Source organism: Somniosus microcephalus, chromosome 3 (genome assembly GCF_052327205.1).
Source record: "Somniosus microcephalus isolate GS21.2 chromosome 3, FLI_Smic_1.0, whole genome shotgun sequence".
Classification (NCBI taxonomy): Eukaryota; Metazoa; Chordata; class Chondrichthyes; order Squaliformes; family Somniosidae; genus Somniosus; species Somniosus microcephalus.
The window spans coordinates 182,268,564-182,291,273 of NC_140989.1; the positions used below are offsets into that span (position 1 = coordinate 182,268,564).

At 47.6% G+C, this 22,710-nt stretch overlaps 1 protein-coding gene across 1 annotated transcript in view; it reads right to left on the minus strand.

The window, feature by feature from the left end:
• Positions 1 to 22,710, minus strand: part of LOC147121615 (solute carrier family 22 member 2-like) — a 215,305-nt gene that overhangs the window by 187,002 nt on the left and 5,593 nt on the right. The window contains exons 4-6 of the mRNA XM_085977978.1: positions 10,651 to 10,819; positions 10,444 to 10,558; positions 6,734 to 6,840 (exon numbers count right to left, since the gene is read on the minus strand). Of these exons, the coding sequence (XP_085834104.1) occupies positions 6,734 to 6,840; positions 10,444 to 10,558; positions 10,651 to 10,819 (391 nt within the window). The remainder of the gene's footprint in view (positions 1 to 6,733; positions 6,841 to 10,443; positions 10,559 to 10,650; positions 10,820 to 22,710) is intronic.

The window sequence follows — 22,710 nt, forward strand, 5'->3', positions numbered from 1 at the left end:
ACTCCCGTCTGTACCACCCCAACACTAGTCTGTACTGTCCCAAGCCCCGTCTGTGTTATATCCGTGTATCTTAATGTTGTGTCCTTCAATAATCAGACAACAGACTGCAGGGAAATATCAACAGGTGTTTACTGAATGAGGGTTACTCTAGAACTAACTGTACAGATCACTGCTCAGGGTTTATATACAGGTGTTGTCACTGCCGGTACTACAGGATACAGGAGCTGTAAAAAGTAGTTCTCCCCCTTAAAGGCACATACATTACAATTCCTCCCCTTTTAGATTAACAGTACCATAACACTCATTTAACAATTAAATATCAAACTAATTACAATTAACACTTTTAACATGCAACATTAGCTGAAAATAGTCTATTTATAAATTCAGTCTTTGGGGAGGCTTCCTGATTCATTCTGGATAAAGCCTTTCCCGAGTGTCTCACTCTTGGTGCGGAGGCGATTCTAACACCCTGTCGTCAGTTGATTCATCAGCTTCCAATGCTATTGTTTCTGAGGTAGATGTACCTGTACATCGGGTTCCTCACCAGGTACGTATGGCCAAGACATGGGGTTGACTCGTTCCTGTGACTCTAGGATCTGGTCAGCATGGCGTCTCACAATGTTCTCCCCAACATCCACTGTGTACATTAGTGGCCCCTGCCGTGTGCATATCGTTCCTGGTTGCCATTTCTCTGTTCGGTAGTCGCGGGCCAAGACTGGTTGCCCTACATTGAAGCTCCTTGTCGGCTTCTCATTGATGTGCTGGAATTGCTTACTCTCAACATCTCTTCGTACATTTGGTCTGAGCAAATCCAGACGCGATCTCAACCTTCGGTTAAAGAACATCATGGCCGGGGCCTGGTTGGTGACTGCATGTGTCGCATTTCTGTAGGCTAACAGGAAATTGTCCACCTTATGCTGAAGTGGAATGTCATCATCGCACATGGCCTTTACTGCTTTTTTAAAGGTTTGTACGAACCTCTCAGCCAATCCATTTGTGGCTGGATGATACGGGGCAGATGTGTAATGCCTTACCCCATTCCTTTTCATAAATCTTCGAAACTCTTCGGACACAAACTGTGGTCCGTTATCAGAGCAAATCTGTTCTGGCAAGCCGTTCCTGGCAAAAATGGTCCGTAGAACTGCAATAGTTTTCTCCGCGGTGGTGGAGGACATTTTGATCACCTCAGGCCATTTCGAGTGCGCATCCACAGCTATTAAAAACATTGAGTCCATGAATGGACCAGCAAAATCAATATGCACCCATTGCCATGGAGATGAGGGCCACTCCCATGGGTGTAGAGGGGCATGTGGTGGTGCATTTTGGACCTTCTGGCATCCTGAGCAGCTCTTTGTCAGGTCCTCGATTTGCTGATCGATCCCCGGCCACCACACATAAGCCCTAGCAAGGCTTTTCATTTTCACCCCTCCCAGATGACCTTCGTGAAGCTCATTGAGCACTCTCTCCCGTAAATTGGGTGGAATTACCACTCGGGATCCACACATCAAGGTCCCCTGGCATACTGACAGCTGTTCTCTTCTGGATGAGAATGCTGGCAACAGTGAGCCGCCATGTGCTGGCCATCCCTTCACCGTCAAATCATATACCCGAGACAGTGTCGGGTCATTTCGGGTCTCCTTCTCTATACCAGCGTTAGTTACTGGCAAGCATTCAATTATAGTCGAATGGAATATTTCGACAGGATCCACTGCTGGTGCTTCCTCCGCAGTAGGCAGTGGCAGGCGTGATAGCCCATCAGCGTTGCCATGCTGTTTCATGCCCTTATACACGATTTCATATTGGTGCGCCCCAAGAAAAAGGGACCATCTTTGTAGCCGTTGCGCAGTCATCACCGGAATGCCCTTCTTTGGATTAAAGGTGGAGACAAGTGGTTGGTGGTCAGTCAGCAAGGTGAACTTCTGCCTGTGCAGATAGTGATTGAACTTTTTCACTCCCCACACTAGGCTGAGGGCCTCCCTGTCAATCTGGGCGTAGTTACGCTCGGCTGAGGTTAGTGACCGAGACGCAAAGGCTACTGGCCTCTCCGAGCCGTCTGGAAATTTGTGCAACAGCACCGCTCCAATGCCATAGGGTGATGCATCACACGCCAACCGAATTGGTAGTGCTGGGTTGAAATGAGCCAACACCTCTTTTGAAGTGATCAATGCTTTGCTCTTCTGGAAAGCTTGTTTACATTCGTCACTCCACTTCCATGGTACCCCCGTTTGCAGTAGGGTGTTCAGTGGGTGTAGTACGGTAGACAAATTCGGCAAGAACTTATGGTAGTTCACCAGCCCGAGGAACGACCTCAGTTGTGACACATTTTCCGGTGCTGGAGCCTTGACTACAGCCTCAATCTTTTCAGGGGACTTATGTAACCCCTCTTTATCAATAACATGGCCACAATACAAGATCTGCTTCTGGAAAAACTCGCATTTGTGGCGATTAGCTCGGAGCCCATATTCCTTCAATCTAGTGAGCACCTGCTCCAGGTTGGCGAGGTGATCACTGTCATTTTCGCCCATGACCAGGATGTCATCCAAATAACACTGGGTCCCTGGGATCCCTTGCCGGACTTGTTCCATTGCCCTTTGCCAAATAGCCGGAGCTGATGCTACCCCAAACACCAGCCGGTTGTATTGGTAGAGACCTTTGTGAGTGTTGATCGTGAGTACTGTTTTGAGGCTTCTTCTACCTCCATTTGCAGGTACGCCTGGGCCAGATCAATCTTAGTGAAGCATTTCCCTCCAGATAGCGAGGTGAAAATATCTTCAATCCGCGGAAGCGGATATTGTACAGTGTGGAGGACTGGGTTCACTGTCACCTTAAAGTCCCCACAGATGCGAACCTTCTTTGGTTCCCCAGGCGTATTACTCAACGACCTCTTCATTACAGGAACGATGGGTGTAGCCCACTCGCTCCAGTCCACTTTGGACAGTACTCCTGAACGTTCCAAACCTTCCAGCTCTGCTTCGATGGCTGGGCGGATCGCATAAGGTACCGGTCTGGCCTTAAAAAACTTTGGGCTTGCATTTTCCTCTATTTTGATTGTCGCTGTTATGCCTTTTAGTGTTCCGAGTCCCTGCTGGAACACTTCTTGTGCGTCAGTTAACATTTTTGACAGTCGTCCAGGTGTGACGTCGTCATCCTTTTTGGCATCTACAGTCAGTGCTTGTATGGAATGCCAATCTAGCTGTATCTTCCGGATCCATTCACATCCTAGTAGTGGTGGTCCTCCATCTGGCAATACATATAGGTCCATTTTTGGTGTTTCGTTGCCGTTATATATAAACGTTCACCCTTATTTTTCCTTTGGGGTAGACTTTTTGCCCCGTGTACGTCTTCAAGACAATCTTTGTATCTCTCAAGGTTATATGTGAGAATAGCCGCTTGTAGTCCCTTCGGTTTATGACTGTTAGGGCTGATCCTGTGTCCAATTCCATTTTCACTTGGACTCCTGCTATCTTGAGCGTGACCCAGATAGTTTGGTGATCCTCCGTTTTGATCACATTATGTAGTTTCAGACAACCCAGCTCCTTGCTTCCGGAGTCTGTATCACTCTTCTGTTCGTCTGAACTACTCTCCGTCACCTTATGTACCTTCTTGTACTTCTCCTGTGGCGATTTCTTGCTGCTGGTTTTCTTTCCCGACCTGCAGACTCTTGCTATGTGTCCTACTTTTCCACACTGTCTGTACGCTTTGTCCTTGAACCAGCAATCATTATGGTCGTGTGTTGTTCTGCCGCAGCGATAGCACTTCACTGTTCCGTATGACATTTCATTTGTGCCATATTCATGCGGTCTCCGTTCTATCTCTGCAGTGCCCCGTGCTGCTGTTTCGTGTGATACTGCAATGCTGAAAGCCTTGTCCAGCGTAAGATCCTTTTCTGATAGAAGCTGTTTCTGGGTTCCTTCACTTTGAAGCCCACACACAAACTTGTCCCTTAAAGTATCTGCTAGTCCCGTTCCAAACTGGCAGTGTTTCGATAGCTTGCGCAGTTCCATTAAATACTCAGCATTACTTTCATCTTTATGCTGGTTCCTTTTGTGAAACTTAAATCTTTCTGCTATCAGCAGCGGTGCGGGGTTTAAGTGGTCCTGTAGGATTGACACTATGTTTTCAAAATCCTTTTCTACTGGCTTCTCTGGGGTTACTAGGTTTCGTAGTAATCCATACGTTTTTGCACCCATTGAATTCAACAATACCAGCGCTTTCTTGTCATCTGGCACTTCATTCGCCTTGCAGTATACTTCTATGCGTTCGACATATGTCATCCAATCTTCGACTTCATTGTCGAACGCTGTGATACTGCCACTCTTTGGCATTTTTGGGTGTGGTTAGATTGGCTTAAAATGGTGTCTCCCGCGCTTTCCTTTCTTCCCCGCTGTGGCTTAAAATGGTGTCTCCCGCACTGCTGCCAACGCCGCTCTCGGCGGTCCTCGTGGCAAATGGCGACGCCCTGTGGGTTTCGTGCACTGCTCCTGCGCTGCTGCCAATGCCGCTCTCAGCGGTCCTCGTGGCAATGGCAGCGCCTCGCGTTTTCCTGCGTGCCTCTCTCCCCCGTTGATGCTGCTCGGCCCTTGAACACCGGCTGCGCTCTGGCAGCGCCTTGCGTTTTCCTGTGCGCCTCTCTCTCCCGTTGATGCTGCTCGGCCCTTGAACACCGGCTGCGCTCTGCTCTCTCTCGTCTCTCTCCCCTTTGGTGCCGTTCGGTCCTGAACACCGGCTCCGCCCTGTGCGCTCTGCCCTCTCTCTCTCCCCCGTCGACGCTGCTCGGCCTTTTTCTGTGCCGCTCGGCCGGCTCTAGCCGCCGCTGTCTGGGAAGGGTCTGCGCAGTACCTGTTGCCAGCCCGTTTCGCTGGACCACCGTGACTGGAAAGCCAAGCCTGGCTCTCGACAGCCTCCCCTGCGATGCTCAAATCTCCGCTGGATGACTGGGCGGTTGCCTGTGGTCGACGCCCGTGCTTCTGGACTCTACCTCCTTCCATTGTTCTCCAGCAGCGAATCCCTCGGAGGTGATGCAGAGTTGCAGGTAGGTTCGAATCTGCGTCGTCGCCAATGTTATATCCGTGTATCTTAATGTTGTGTCCTTCAATAATCAGACAACAGACTGCAGGGAACAATCAACAGGTGTTTACTGAATGAGGGTTACTCTAGAACTAACTATACAGATCACTACTCAGGGTTTATATACAGGTGTGGTCACTGCCGGTACTACAGTATACAGGAGCTGTAAAAAGTAGTTCTCCCCTTAAAGGTACATACATTACAGTCTGTCCCGCCCCAACCCCCGTCTCTACCGCCCCAACTCCCGTCTCTACCGCCCCAACCCCCGTCTCTACCGCCCCAACTCCCGTCTCTACCGCCCCAACTCCCGTCTCTACCGCCCCAACTCCCGTCTCTACCGCCCCAACTCCCGTCTCTACCGCCCCAACCCCCGTCTCTACCGCCCCAACCCCCGTCTCTACCGCCCCAACTCCCGTCTCTACCGCCCCAACTCCCGTCTCTACCGCCCCAACCCCCGTCTGTGCCATAGAAAGATAGAAGATAGGAGGAGCAGGCCATTTGGCCCCTTGAGCCCGCTCTGCCATTTAATGAGATCATGGCTGATCATCCAAATTCAGTGCCCTCTCCCTGCTTTCTCCCCATATTCCTTGATCCCTTTAGCCTCAAGAAATAGATCCAACTCCTTCTTGAATATATTTAATGGATTTGCCTCAACTGCCTTCTGTGGCAGAGAATTCCACAGGTTCACCACTCTCTGGGTGAAGAAATTCCTCATCTCTGTCCTAAATGGGCTTACCCCTTATCCTTAGACTGTGACCCCTGGTTCTGGACTCCCCAGCCATCGGGAACATCCTTCCTGCATCTAGTCTGTCTAGTCCTGTTAGATTTTTATAAGTTTTAATGAGATCCCCTCTCATTCTTCTAAACTCTAGCGAATATAAGCCTAATCGACCCAATCTCTCCTCATATGTCATTCCTGCCAACCCAGGTATCAGTCTGGTGAATCTTCGCTGCACTCTCTCCATGGCAAGAACATCCTTCCTCAGATCAGGCGACCAAAACTGCACACAATACTCAAGATGTTGTCTCACCAAGGCCCTGTAAAACTGCAGCAAGACGACTCCCGCCTGCCCCGCCCCGCCTCCCGCCTGCCCCGCCCCGCCTCCCCCCCGCCTGCACCGCCCCGCCCCCCGCCTGCACCGCCCCGCCCCCCGCACCGCCCCGCCTCCCGCCCGCACCGCCTCCCGCCCGCACCGCCCCGCCTCCCGCCCGCATATGCCCCGCCTCCCGCCCGCACCGCCCCGCCTCCCGCCCGCACCGCCCCGCCTCCCGCCCGCACCGCCCCGCCTCCCGCCCGCACCGCCCCGCCTCCCGCCCGCACCGCCCCGCCCCGTCTCCCGCCCGCACCGCCCCGCCTCCCGCCCGCACCGGCTACCGCCCGCACCGCCCCGACTCCCGCCCGCACCGCCCCGACTCCCGCCTGCACCGCCCCAGCTCCCGCCTGCACCGCCCCGCCTCCCATCTGTGCCATAGAAAGATAGAAACATAGAAGATAGGACTCCCGTCTGTACTACTTACATAAGAACATAAGAAATAGGAGCAGGAGTAGGCCAATCGGCCCCTCGAGCCTGCTCCGCCATTCAATAAGATCATGGCTGATCTGATCCTAACCGCCAATCCACTTAAATATTAAGTTAATATAAATCGTTAAAATGAAAAATCTCACCAGTTCACCATCAAAATCAGAGTATGTTTCCTCATCTGAGGTGTCCTGACCAGGTCTATCATGGAAGGACGTGTCTGCTTTTTGCCATTCTCCTCAATCGTAATTGTCTGCAAAAACAAAGACATTGTAGAAGCAGCAAGTTGTAGAAAATATGAGTCTGCTCGGAGCCTGTCCCAATATTTATCGACCCTGACAAGTTATTGGCTGTGATCTCGGAGACCATATCCCAGTATCCGAGGTGCACTGGCTTCAATAAGCCTGTGGTAATATTTGTCGTAAAACAAATGTTTCACTTCAAAATAAATGAACTGTCCCAAGCCGGCAGGATCGACTGATCTTACAGTTCTTCCAAAGGCCATTCCCTCACCCCACGCTCACCTGAACTGCAGCCTTTCAGCAAGTTGCCGATTACGAGATGGGGCATCAGTAGAACCCCTCTTGCAACACTGCTGTGATTTCTTTTCTCCAATTCCCATGCCAGCCATGGCTGCCTTGTACAAAGTTACCAAATTTTGAGTCGTTTCTGCCACGAGCCTATCCCCACAGGGAATGAGATTGAATATGGCCTGAACCTATTTGACATAGTGCCTGGTAGCCTAGTGCTTATAGCACTGGACCAGGAACCTAGAGGTCACGAGTTCAAATCCTCACCGTAGAAAGTTGTGGAATTCAATAAATCTGGTCATTTGTGGGCTAGCATCTGGAACAATCACCATGAAAGCTGCCGGATTCACCTAAAATCCCAAATGATTCACTAACTTGAACCTGAAGCTGAACCTGACACCCCCCACCAAACCCAGTCTGGCCTATATGTGACTCCAGTCCCGCACTATGTGGTTCACTCTTAATGCCCTCAGGGTTAGTCAATAAATACTGCTTGACCTGTGTTACCCACATCACAAGAACAAATAATAATTTTAAAAAACACGATCAGGTTGAGGCCGAGTGCTAGAGGTGAAAGGTCTGTGTGACCTCGTCCACTTCTACAACCAGTCTCTTTACTACTCTCAAAGTATTGGGAATACTGGGTGATTGCTGGGACAAGTAATAACCTTCCTTTCAGTCGCTCAAGGTATGAACTACCCCTGTTCTCCCATGCAACTTCTGAGCCTGACCAGCATTATCCCTGCCTTGCCTCAGGCCGAGTGCAGTGGCTGGGAGCTTCTGCCTGCAGGCTGACCATGAACATTGTGATGAAATAACTCTGTGTTCTGGCATTTGTATTATTGTTGTTGTTGTACTTGTTAATGTCTGGAATGTTCCACTGGTGTAACCACTAATGCTCCTCCCTAGCCCCGCCTCACTTCTGGAATGTTCTACCAAGGGCCGGGTCAGTGATGACTGTGTTAACTATGCCATGTTCTTACTTAATAAAAGCCTTTAGTTTTAAGCTTTAACCTCATGGATTCAGGCAGTTATTTGGCACATCAATTTTATTAAGTAACAACTTTTGGAAGATGGATCGGTTTTTGAAACCAGAGCGTCTGAATATCGATCCACATTCGACAGACGCGTCGAAGAAATTTACGCATTGGCTTCGCTGTTTTGAACACTTCATCGCATCGGTCGATTCAACGGTTAACAAGTTGGGTCTTCTAACCAACTTGGTAAGTCATCAAACTTACTCGATAATTGAAGATATTACTACATATTAAGAGGCCCTCACAGCCCTTAAGGCCCAGTACCTTAAGTCGGTTAACGAAGTATATGCCAGGTATCTTTTGTCTACTCGCAGGCAATTACACGAGGAATCTCTGGACGATTTCCTGCAGGACCTTAAGGCTTTGGCTAAGGATTGCAACTACAAGGTTGTCTCTGCCATAGTGCATCATGAAGAAGCCATCCGCGATTCTTTCATATCTGGCCTCCGATCTAATTATATTAGACAGAGACTCCTCGAGAACGACTCGTTAGTTTTAAAAACGGTCGTCGCTACTGCTCGATCGTTAGATGTAACCCAGAAGAATTTAGAAGTGTATGCATCAGCCCATGCGTCTCTCTCAGCCTCATGTGTTCCGAGTATGGAGGCATCCATAACACCAATGGAGCCTCCACTTAATCCTATTGTTGCGGCTGTACCCCATGGGTCGAAGTGTTATTTTTGTGGCTAATCTAAACACCCCAGGCAAAGATGCCCAGCCAGAGAGGCTACCTGTTTTAAATGTAAGAAACAGGGACATTTTAGTAAAGTGTGTAAGGGTAATCCTGTACCCGATGATAAGATTTTAAGATGGCGAATAGAACTGTCAACATATGACTATGATATTCAGTACAGGCCTGGAGTATTTAATGAGCCATCGGATGCTTTGTCACGAGGAGTATGTGCTAGTCTAGGTATAGATAAGCTTCAAAGTCTCCACGACGCACTCTGCCACTCTGGGGTTACCAGAATGAACCACTTCATTAAGTCCCACAATCTACCCTACTCTATTGAGGAGGTCCAGACAATGACCAGAACCTGTCGTGTTTGTGCTGAATGCAAACCCCACTTCTATAAGCCGTCCGAGCCAGCTCATCTTATTAAAGCAACTCGACCATTTGAGCGTTTGAGTCTCGATTTTAAAGGTCCCCTTCCATCAAGCGACCGTAATGTCTATTTTCTTAATATTATAGACGAGTACTCTCGGTTCCCTTTTGTTATCCCCTGTCCGGATGTGACTACTGCTGTTGTAATTAAATGCCTCTGCCAACTGTTTTCCTTGTTTGGCATGCCTAACTATATACATAGTGATAGGGGTTCTTCCTTTATGAGCGAAGAATTGCGACAGTTTTTGTTATCGAAAGGGATTGCAACGAGTAGAACTACCAGCTATAACCCTCGTGGTAATGGGCAGGTCAAGAAAGAAAATGCGACAGTGTGGAAGGCTATCGTACTGTCTCTGAAGTCGCGAGGCCTGCCGACCTCTCGCTGGCAGTATGTCCTGCCAGACGTGCTGCATTCCATAAGGTCTCTTTTGTGTACAGCGACAAATGCCACCCCTCATGAAAGGATGTTTAGTTTTCCAAGAAAAGCTACTAATGGAGTAATGTTACCCACATGGTTGACGACCACGGGCCCTGTGTTGTTGCGTAGATATGTGAGAGGCCACAAGACTGATCCACTGGTGGAGGAAGTACAACTCCTCCATGCTAATCCCCAGTATGCGTATATTCAATATCCGGATGGGCGAGAGGATACGGTCTCTATTAAAGATCTTGCACCTGCTGGAGCTCGAAAAGAGTTCGACTCTGAGAGTAGAGTTTTCAATCGTGGTATTGGACCTTCAGAGACACAAACCCTCAGTGTGGAAAATACTGATGATTCTGGGAATTCGAATGAACCGGAGTTAGTACTCCGGGAGGAGCCTCAGCAAGAGTTACGTCGTTCCCAGAGGATTATCAGAACTCCTGACAGACTGAATCTATAGTAGGGGGTGAATATGATGAAAAAACTCTGTGTTCTGGCATTTGTATTATTGTTGTTGTTGTTGTACTTGTTAATGTCTGGAATGTTCCTCCGGTGTAACCACTAATGCTCCTCCCTAGCCCCGCCCCTCTTCTGGAATGTTCTACCAAGGGCTGGGTCGGTGATGACTGTGTTAACTTGATGTCATGTTCTTACTTAATAAAAGCCTTTAGTTTTAAGCTTTAACCTCATGGATTCAGGCAGTTATTTGGCACATCAAACATAGAATCACGGTCTCAATTTAATCCCCTTACACCCTGGTCACCTCGGCCTTCATCAAGAGGGTGTTGCCGTTCCTTCTCGCCACCTGCTGTAGAATTTTCATGGCTTCCGCATCTTTCTTCTGAGACAGCATCCACCTGGGAGACTCCGGGATCAACCTGTAGATGGAAGACATCTGGGGTTATCACCGGGCCAGCGCCACCTCGTGTACTCGCCACAGCAGTGACTATTGATCCCAATCAGACATTACCAGTAGTAGGCCAGGAAGAGGAAGTTTGGGATGGTAATCGCCAGTTGCAGGCTTCTCCAGGCCGGTATAAAATAAGCCACAGCTGGAAGGAGCATGACCCCAAAACTGAACGACAACTGGTTCAAAATCCCCGCTGTCCTTCTGTACTCTGACACAACAAGTTCTGTGACTGGAAAAGAAAAGCACATTTCAGTGGAACAGCTACAGCATCGAGAGGCGACATTGCAAGCCAACCCATGAGAAGCGAGTTATTTTTTTGGCATTTAATGTTTATACTTGGTTAATACATATGAACAGACGACAATGATGGACAGGAAAAGACCATCAAATCTGCCCCACAATCATGATGGCTGGAGCATCATGACCAGAGACATCCTACCACCTCCCTACCCCCACCCCTCCCCCGCAGCCTTGTAATCTCCTGGGAGAAGCAAAAAGCCACTGGGGAAGTTGTGTGTGTGGAACCGTATCCAGCAAGCTACTGGGAGGGGGATTCTGTTCGTAGAGCCACATCTTAAATTACATATCTGCAATGTATTACAGATTGGTTGCAGCAAAGCTCACTTATTATTCCTACTTATTGTCGCTTACTAAGAACATAAGAAATAGGAGCAGGCATAGGCCATTCGGCCCTTCGAGCCTGCTCTGCCATTCAATAAGATTATGGCTGGTCTTCTACCTTAACTCCATTCACCAGCCCTATTGCCATATCCCTTGATGCCTTTACTGGTCAGAAATCTATCAACTTCTGTTTTGAATATACCCAATGACTGAGCCTCCACAGCCCTCTGGGGTAGAGAATTCCAAAGATTCCCCACCCTCTGTGTGAAGAAATTTCTTCTCATCTCAGTCCTGAATGGCCTACCCTTTATCCTGAGGCTGTGGCCCCTGGTTCTAGACTCCCCAGCCAAGGGAAACATTCTCCCAGCATCCACCCTATCGAGCCCTGTAATAACTTTGTATGCTTCAATGAGATCCCCTCTCATTCTTCTGAATTCAAGAGAATACAGGCCTAGTTTACTCAATCTCTTCTCATACGACAGTCCCGCCATCCCAGGAATCAATCTCATGAACCTTGATTGCACTCCCTCTATGGCAAGTATATCCTTCCTTAGGTAAGGAGACCAAAATTGTACACAGTACTCCAGGTGTAGTCTCACCAAGGCCCTATATAATTGGAGTAAGACTTCTTTACTCCTGTACTCAAATCCTCTTGTAATGAAGGCCAGCATACCATTTGCCTTCCTAATGGTTTGCTGCACCTGCACATTCACTTTCAGTGACTCATGTACAAGGACACCCAGGTCCCTTTGACCATCTGCATTCCCCAGTCTTTCACCTTTTAGGAGTTACTCTGCCTTTCTGTTTTTTCTACCAAAGTGGATAACTTCACATTTATCCACATTATATTCCATCTGCCATGTTCTCGCCCACTCACTGAGCCTGTCGAGATCCCCTTGAAGCCTCTTCACATCCTCTTTGCAACTGACACTGCCACCTAGCTTTGTATCATCAGCAAATTTGGAAATGTTACATTTCGTCCCCTCATCCAAATCATTGGTATAGATTGTGAATAGCTGGGGCCCAAGCACCGATTCTTGCGGTACCCCACTAGTCACAGCCTGCCATCCTGAAAAAGACCCGTTTATCCCTACTCTTTGTTTTCTGTCTGTTAACCAATTCTCAATCCATGCTAGTATATTACCCCCAATTCCATGTGCCCTAATTTTGTTCACCAACCTCTTGTGTGGGACCTTATCGAAGGCCTTCTGAAAATCCAAATACACCACATCTACCGGTTCCCCTTTATCTACTCCACTAGTTACATCCTCAAAGAACTCCAATAGGTTTGTCAAACCGGATTTCCCTTTCATAAATCCATGTTGACTCTGCCCAATCTTACTATTAGTTTCTAAGTGCCCAGTTATTGCATCCTTTATAATAGATTCCAGCATTTTCCCAACTACTGATGTGAGGCGAACAGGTCTGTAGTTCCCGTTTTCTCTCTCCCTCCTTTCTTAAATAGCGGGGTTACATTTGCTATCCTCCAATCTGCAGGAACCGTTCCAGAATCTATAGGATTTTGGAAGATGACAACCAATGCGTCCACTATCCCAATGGCCACCTCTTTCAAAACCCTAGGATGTAGGTCATCCGGTCCTTGAGATTTATTGACTTTTAGTCCCATTAATTTTGCTAGTACTGTTTTTTTACTAATAATAATTTCGTTAAGTTCCTCATTCTCACCACACCCTTGGTTTTCTCGTATCTCTGGGAGGTTTTTTGTGTCTTCCTCCGTGAAGACAGAAACAAAGTATTTATTTAATTTCTCTGCCATTTCCTCATGCCCCATTATAAATTCTCCTGTCTGACTGTAAAGGACCTACATTTACCTTCGCCAGTCTTTTCCTTTTCACATACCTATAGAAGCTTTTACAATCCGTTTTTATATTATTTGCTAGTTTATGCTCATATTACATTTTCCCATTCTTTATGAATTTCTTGGTCCCCCTTTGCTGATTCCTAAAAAGATCCCAATCCTCAGGCTGACCGCTTTTTCTGGCAACTTTATAAGCTTCCTCCTTTGACTTAATACTAGCTTTAATTTATTTTGTTAGTGATGGTTGGATCACTTTTCCTTTTGGGTTTTTTGCCCTAGAGGAATATATGTTTGTTGCAAATTATGCATTATTTTCTTGAATGTTAGCCATTGTATGTCCACCTTCATACCTTTTAGTGTAGCCTCCCAATCTACCATGGCCAACTTGTCCCTTATACCCTTATAGTTTCCTCCGTTTAGATTGAAGACCTTAGTTTCAGATTGGACGACATCACTCTCAAACTTAATATAAAATTCAATCATATTATGGTCACTTGTCCATAAAGGCCTCTTTACCACAAGATTAATGATTAGCCCTTTCTCATTACACAGTACCATATCCAGAATAGCCTGTTCCCTGGTTGGTTCCTCCACATACTGATCCAGGAAACCATCTCGCATGCATTCCAAGAATTCGTCCTCCACACTATTAGTGGCAATTTGATTTCCCCAGTCAATATGTAGATTAAAGTCCCCCATGATTACCGTATTGCCCTTGTTACATACACTTCTAATCTCTTGATTGATACTGTGCCCTACATTACCACTACTGTTTGGTGGCCTATACACAACTCCCACCAATGTTTTCTGCCCTTTGCTGTTTCTTAGCTCCACCCAAATTGATTCCAGTTCTACATCACGATCTGCCAAGCCAAGATCTTTTATCTCTGCCGTACCGATCTCATCTCTTATTAACAGCGCTACGCCACCTCCTTTTCCTTTTGTCTGTCCTTCCTAAATGTTGAGTACCCTGGAACATTCAGTTCCCAGTTTTGGTTACCATGCAACCATGTCTCTGTAATGGCAATTAGGTCATACCCATTTACTTCTATTAGTGCCATTAATTCATCCACCTTGTTGCGAATGCTACGTGCATTTAGATAAAGTGCCTTCAACTTTGCCTGTTTAATATTTTTCTGCACTTTGACCCTCTTTACTGTTGGCCTTTGTTTCTGCTCCCTACTAGTCTTGCTGACTACTTTTCTAACTTGCACTTCCAGCTTTGTTTCTCTCTGTTCTGGGCCCACACCCATGCCGGGTGTCGGCGGGAGGCGCAAGCGGGAAGCTTAAAAAGGCTTCAGAGACCCAGGTTAGGCCTCAGACCGCGGGTGTTGGTGGGAGGCGCGAGCGGGAAGCTTAAAAAGGCTTCAGAGACCCAGGTAAGGCGCACCAATCTCCAGTCTCCGAAGTCAGAGGGAAGGAGAGAGGTAAAAAGTAATCCAAGTGTGACATCACCAGAAAGCGGGTAAGTGATTGGTTGGTAAGTATTTCTCTATTTCTCTCTTTTTTAAGCTTAAACTCTGTGGTTTATAGCTTCTAAGGTGCGATATTCATCATCTAGAATCGGGGCAGAGGGTATTTAAAAAATAATATTGTAGTGTATGTACCTTTAAGAGAGAACTACTTTTACAGCTCCTGTATACTGTAGTACCGGCAGTGACCACACCTGTATATAAGCCTTGAGCATGCCTCTGTACCCCAGTCTTGAGACTACCCTACTCCAGTAAATACCTGTTGATTATTAAGTTACAGCATCCGTGTGGTTATTGAAAAACATCACACTCTCAGAATCACGGATCTAACAAATATTAATTAATTTAATTAATTACATGGAATGGGAGATCAGGTGATGTGTTACTGCTGCAATATGTGGGAGCTGGTGGACACCATTGATGCTCACGGTGATCACATTTGCAGTAAGTGTTGGCTGCTCAAGGAATTCCGGCTCCGTGTTGAAGAGCTGGAGTCCGAGCTTCAAACACTGAGACACATCAGGGAGGGGGAGAGTTACTTGGACTCTGTGTATCAGGAGGTAGTCACACCAATTAGATTAATTAATTCAGATGTAGTCCGTGGCCAGGGTCAGGATGGTGTGACTAGAAGTGAGGCAGGTACGGGGATCCAGGAGGTAGTGTTGGAGGAGCCGCAGCCCTTGCTCTTGTCCAACAGGTTTGAGGCTCTTACTCCCTGTGAGGATGGGAACAGGGACTGCGGGGAGGATGAGCAACCTGGCCACAGCACTGTGGAGCGAGGGGCCATTCAAGTGGGGGGAGTTAAAAGAAATGTTGTAGTGGTAGGGGATAGTATCGTTAGGGGGATAGATAGAGTTCTTTGCAGCCGAGAGCGAGAGTCCTGGAGGCTGTGTTGCCTGCCCGGTGCCAGGGTTAAGGACATCTCTGGGCTGGAGAGAAACTTGGAGTGGGAGGGGGAGGATCCAATTGTCGTGGTCCATGTTGGTACCAACGACATAGATAGGACAAGGAAGGAGGTTCTGCTGAGGGAGTTTGAGCAGCTAGGGGCCAAATTAAAAAGCAGAACCACAAGGGTAATAATCTCTGGATTACTACCTGAGCCACGTGCAAATTTGGCTAGGGTAAATAAAATTAGAGAGTTAAATGCGTGGCTCAAAGACTGGTGTGGGAGAAATGGGTTTTGCTTCCTGGGACACTGGCATCAGTACTGGGACAGGAGAGAGCTGTTCCGTTGGGACGGAGTTCACTTGGCCAGTGCTGGGACTAGAATCCTGGCGAATCAAATAACTAGGGCTGTAGAGAGGGCTTTAAACTAATTAGTGGGGGGGGAGGTTTTAAGAGAGCGAAAAATAAAAATGACAGCGGAGAAGGCAATAGAGCAAGGTAGCAGTGGGGGAATTAAAAACCAGAGCATGTCAGGAAGGGACAGAATGTACAATGAAAAGGGTAAATTAGTAAAAGGGGTAAAAGCAGGAATAAATTGTCAGAAAACATATTTGAAAGTTCTTTATCTGAATGCACGCAGCATTCGTAACAAAATTGACGAGTTGACGGTGCAAATAACTACACATGGGTATGATCTGGTGGCCATTACGGAAACATGGCTGCAAGATAATCATGAATGGGAACTAAACATACAAGGGTATTTGACAATTAGGAAGGACAGACAGGAAGGAAAGGGGGGTGGGGTTGCTATGTTAATCAAGGATGGAATCACTGCAATAGTCAGAAATGATATTGGGTCAAAGGATCAGGATAGTGAAACAGTTTGGGTGGAGATAAGGAATAATAAGGGGAAAAAGCCACTAGTGGGCGTAGTCTATAGGCCTCCTAACAGTTGCAATTCTGTTGGTCGGAGTATAAATCAGGAAATAGTTGGGGCTTGTAATAAGGGAACAGCTATAATCATGGGGGATTTTAACTTTCATATTGACTGGACTAATCAAATTGGGCATGGCAGCGTTGAGGAAGAGTTCATAGATGTTGTGTATGTACCTTTAAGGGAAGAACTGGTTTTAGACTGCAGTACTGGCAGTGACCACCCCTGTATAAAAGGCCCTAGCAGGCTTCTGTATTTCAGTCTGACGTTACCCTCCTGTTCAGTAAAGTACCTGTTAAACTGTTCTCCCGAAGTCCATGTATTATTGAGGTGCGGACTTTACAGTGGTGACGAGTAAGTTCGAACTCACCTGCAGTGTTGCATCATCTCACGGGGATCTCACCCTGAGAGGAGGTTTCTTGGAGGTCGTAGTCTGAGCAACGGGCGTCGACCGCGAGCAACCGCCCAAGGATTCATCGGTGTTCGGAGAGTTGCGGGAGAGGCTGTGGAGAGCTGAGCTTGGCTCCCCAGTTAAGGTGTTCCAGCAAATCGTGCTGGTAGCAGGTAGTGCGCTGACCCTTCCAGACCGCGGCGGGCTCAAGCTCGATTGAGTGGCTCTACAAAACGGGCCACGCAGCGTCGCCGGGAAAAGAATACAAGAGAGAGAGAGGGTGGAGCGCACAGGGCGCGGTCGGTGCTCAAGAACCGGGCAGCGGAGAGAAAGTAAACGGGGGGGGAGGGAAGGAAAGTGAGACGCGTCGAAGCCGCGGGTCACTGCCATTACCCTGTAGAATGCTAGAAGCAGCGTGGCAGCAAGGGGAAGAAGGAAAAGCGCGGGAGGCGCCATTTTATCTCATTGGGGAAGAAGGAAAAGCGCGGGAGGCACCATTTTAAATCACCCAAGATGCCGAAAAGTGGCAGTATCACTGCTTTCGACAACAAGGTAGAAGACTGGACCACGTATGTGGAAAGAATTGAAGTGTACTGCAAGGCAAATGAGGTGGCCGATGGAAAGAGGGCGTCGGTATTATTGAATTTGATGGGCGCGAGTACGTACGGCCTATTGCGGAATTTAATTACCCCAGCTAAACCAATGGAGAAAAGTTTTGAGGAGATTGTTAATATCTTACAGGAACACCTAAACCCTACACCGCTGCTGATAGCAGAAAGATTCAAGTTCCATAAAAGAAACCAGCACAAAGATGAGAGCAATGCTGACTATCTTACGGAACTACGCAAGTTATCGAAGCACTGCCAGTTTGGAGCAGGACTGGCAGACGCCTTACGGGACAAGTTTGTCTGCGGGCTCCAGAGCGAAGGAACCCAGAAACGACCACTTTCAAAAAAGAACCTGACGCTAGAACAGGCTTTCAGCGTGGCAGTATCCTACGAAGCAGCAGCATGGGGAGCTGCGGAAATACAACAGAAACCACAAGAATACAGCACTAACGAAATGGCGTATGGAGCAGAAAAGTGCTATCGCTGCGGCAGAACAACCCATGAGCAGAAGGACTGCTGGTTTAAGGATAAAGTATGCAGGCAACGTGGAAAAATGGGACACATAGCAAGAGTCTGCAGGTTGGGAAAGAAAACCAACACTACAAGAACTACTAAGGAACAGTACAAGAAAGTAAAGAAATTGACAGATAGTAGTTCGGAAGATCAGAAGAGTGATAAGGAATCCGGGAGCAGGAGACTAAGTTGTCTAAAGTTACACAACGTGATCGCAAAGGAGGATCACCGAACCATTTGGGTCACCCTCATGATAGCAGGGTCCCCAGTAAAGATGGAATTGGACACAGGATCAGTCCTAACTGTCATGAATCGACGAGACTATGAGCGGCTATTCTCACACATACCCTTAAAGGACACGTCCATTGTATTGAAGACATACACGGGGCAAAAGGTCTACCCCAGAGGAAAAATAAGGGTGCCAGTTAAATATAACGGCAAGGAAACACAGAAACTATATATGTATATACTACGAGATGGAGGACCACCATTATTGGGAGGTGAATGGATCCGAAAAATACAATTGGATTGGCATTCCATTCAGGCGCTAACTGTGACTGACAAAAAGGATGATGACGTCACACCTGGACGTCTGTCACAAATCCTATCTGACGCGGAAGAGGTGTTCCAACAAGGACTTGGGCCTCTAAAAGGAGTAAAGGCAACGATAAAGATTGAAGATAACGCAAACCCAAAATTTTTTAAGGCCAGACCGGTGCCATACGCGATCCACCCAGCCGTTGAAGCTGAACTGGAGAGTCTGGAGCGTTCGGGTGTGCTGTCAAAGGTGGACTGGAGCGAGTGGGCCACACCCATCGTACTGTAATGAAGAAAGCATTGAGCAGCACGCCTGGGGAGCCGAAGAAGGTTTGCATCTGTGGGGACTTCAAGGTGACTGTGAACCCAGTCCTGCACACAGTAGAATATCCACTTCCGCGGATAGAAGATATTTTCGCCTCACTATCTGAAGGGAAACATTTTACAAAGATTGATCTGGCCCAAGCATATCTACAAATGGAGGTGGAAGAAGCATCTAGGAAATACCTCACGATAAACACTCACAAAAGCCTTTACCAGTACAATCGACTGGTATTCGGGGTAGCATCAGCCGCGGCTATTTGGCAGAGGGCGATGGAACAAGTCCTGCAAGGGATCCCGGGGGCCCAGTGTTATTTGGGCGACATCCTGGTTACGGGTGAAAATGACAGTGAACACCTTGCCAACCTGGAGCAGGTGCTCACGAGATTACAGGAATATCGGCTACGAGCCAACCGCCCCAAATGCGAGTTCTTCAGGAGACAAATCTCGTATTGTGGCCACATGATTGATGAGGAAGGGTTGCATAAGTCGCCGGACAAGATTGAGGCTGTAGTCAAGGCTCCAGCACCGGAAAATGTTTCACAACCGAGGTCGTTCCTCGGGTTGGTGAACTACTACCATAAGTTCTTGCCGAATTTATCTACAATTCTGCACCCACTGAACGCCCTGCTGCAAACTGTAGTAACATGGAAATGGAGTGATGAGTGTAAGCGTGCCTTTCAGGAATGTAAATGCCTAATCACTTCAAAAGAAGTATTGGCCCACTACAACCCAACACTACCGATTCGGTTGGCATGTGATGCATCACCCTACGGCATTGGAGCGGTGCTGTCACACAAATTCCTTGACGGTTCAGAGAGGCCAATAGCCTTTGCGTCGCGCTTGCTGACCTCGGCCGAGCGTAACTACGCCCAGATTGACAGGGAGGCCTTCAGCCTGGTGTGGGGGGTGAAGAAGTTCAATCACTATCTGCACGGGCAGAAATTCACCCTACTGACTGATCATCAGCCCCTGGTCTCCATTTTTAACCCCAAGAAGGGCGTTCTGGTGATGACGGCGCAACGGCTGCAAAGATGGTCACTTTTTCTAGGGGCACATCAGTATGACATAGAGTACAAGGGTACGAAACAGCATGGAAACGCTGATGGGCTGTCGTGCCTACCGTTGCCTACGGTAGAAGAAGCACCTGCAGTGGACCCTGTTGAGATATTCCATGCGACCATAGTCGAAGGTTTGCCTGTTACAAACTCAAGTATAGAGAAGGAAACCCGAAATGACCCGACACTCTCTCGGGTCTATGATTTGACGGTGAAGGGATGGCCAGCACATGGCGACTCACTGTTGCCAGCATTCTCGCCAAGGAGAGAACAGCTGTCAGTGTGCCAGGGGACCTTGATGTGTGGATCCCGAGTGGTAATTCCACCCAAGTTGAGAGATAGAGTGCTCAATGAGCTTCATGAGGGTCATCTGGGAGGGGTAAAAATGAAGAGCCTAGCCAGGGCGTTTGTGTGGTGGCCGGGAATCGATAAAGAAATTGAGGATATGACCAAGAGATGCACAGGATGCCAGAAGGTCCAAAACGCTCCACCACAGGCCCCGCTACATCCATGGGAGTGGCCCTCATCTCCATGGCAATGGGTACACATTGATTTTGCTGGTCCATTTATGGACTCAATGTTTCTAATCGCTGTGGACGCCCATTCAAAATGGCCAGAGGTCATCAAAATGTCCTCCACCACCACGGAGAAAACTATTGCAGTCCTAAGGACCATCTTCGCCAGGAATGGGTTGCCAGAACAGATTTGCTCCGACAATGGGCCACAATTTGTGTCTGAGGATTTCCGGAGGTTTCTGAGGAATAATGGGGTGAAACATTACACATCTGCCCCATATCATCCAGCCACAAATGGATTGGCTGAGAGTTTTGTTCAGACCTTTAAAAAGGCCATAAAGGCAATGTATAATGACGACAAGGTGGATAATTTCTTGTTTGCTTACCGGAATGCGACACATGCAGTCACCAACCAAGCTCCAGCCGTACTGTTCTTCAACCGAAGGCTAAGATGTCGCCTGGATTTGCTCAAACCAAACATAAGACGAGATGTTGAGGATAAGCAATTCCAGCACATAAATGTGAAGCCAACTAGGAGCTTCAAGATAGGGCAACCAGTCTTGGCCCGCGACTACCGAACAGAAAAATGGCAGCCAGGAACGATATGCACACAGCAGGGACCACTAATGTACACAGTGGACATTGGAGAGAGCATCGTGAGACGCCATGCTGACCAGATTCTAGAGTCACAGGAACAAGCCAAACCCATACCACGAGAAGGTGCACCTGGTAATCAACCCGAAGTACAGATTGCATCTACCTCAGAAGCAGTGGTATTGGAAGCTGACGAACCAACCAATGACAATGAACCAGAATCAACTCCGCCGCAAGAACAGGATACTCGAGAAAGGCGCTATCCAGTCAGGATCAGGAAGCCTCCTCAAAGACTGAACTTATAAATGATTATTTCAGTTGATGTATATAGTATCCAGAAAATTGTAATTAGTTATTATTTAGTTGTTAAATGAATGTTATGTACTGTTTATCTAAAAGGGGAGGAATTGTTGTGTATGTACCTTTAAGGGAAGAACTGGTTTTAGACTGCAGTACCGGCAGTGACCACCCCTGTATAAAAGGCCCTAGCAGGCTTCTGTATTTCAGTCTGACGTTACCCTCCTGTTCAGTAAAGTACCTGTTCAACTGTTCTCCCGAAGTCCGTGTAATATTGAGGCGCGGACTTTACAATAGAGTGTATTAGGGAAGGGTTCCTTGAGCAGTATGTAACTGAACCAACCAGGGGGCAGGCAATCTTAGATCTGGTCCTGTGTAATGAGACAGGATTAATAAAAAATGTCCTAGTAAAGGATCCCCTTGGAATGAGTGACCATAATATGGTTGAATTCCAAATTCAGTTTGAGGGTGAGAGAGTTGGATCTCAAACCAGCGTACTAAGCTTAAATAAAGGAGACTATGAAGGTATGAGAGTAGAATTGACTAAAGTGCACTGGGAAAACAGATTAAAGTGTAAGACGGTACAAGAGCAGTGGTCTACATTCAAGGAGATATTTCACATCTTTCAAGATAAATATATTCCACTGAGGAAAAAGGGGAGTAAAAGAAAAGACAGCCATCCGTGGCTTAGTAAAGTAATAAGAACATAAGAAATAGGAGCAGGAGTAGGCCAATCGGCCCCTCAAGCCTGCTCTGCCATTCAATAAGATCATGGCTGATCTGATCCTAACCGCCAATCTACTATCACAGAACCATCTCCTGAATCTAACAGAATTAGACACACGAAATAGGAGCAGGATCAGGCTACATGGCCCCTGGGCCCGCTCCGCTACCCACAGGGCCATGACCGATCCAAACCTAGACTCCTGTCCAAATTCCTGCCCGCTCCCCGTAACCCTTAATTCCCTTTACTTCTAGGAAACTGTCTATTTCTGTTTTAAATTTATGTAATGATGTAGCTTCTACAGCTTTTTGGGGCAGCATATTCCATGGACCTACCACCCTCTGAGTGAAGTAGTTCCTCCTCATCTCAGTTTTGAAAGAGCAGCCCCTTATTCTAAGACTATGCCCCCTAGTTCTAGTTTCACCCATCATCGGGAACATCCTCCCCGCATCCAGCCGATCCAACCCCTTCACAATCTTATATGTTTCAATAAGATCGCCTCTCATTCTTCTGAACTCCAATGAGTAGAGTCCCAATCTACTCAACCTCTCCTCATATGTCCATCCCCTCATCCCCAGGATTAACCGAGTGAACCTTCTTTGTACTGACTTGAGAGCAAGTATGTCCTTTCTTAAGTATGGACACCAAAACTGTACGCAGTATTCCAGGTGCGGTCTCACCAATACCTTGTACAACTGAAGCAATACCACCCTATTTTTATATTCTATCCCCCTAGCAGTGAAAGCCAACATTCCATTGGCCTTCTTAATCACTTGCTACACCTGCATACTAACCTTTTGAGTTTCGTGCACCAGGACCCCCAGATCCCTT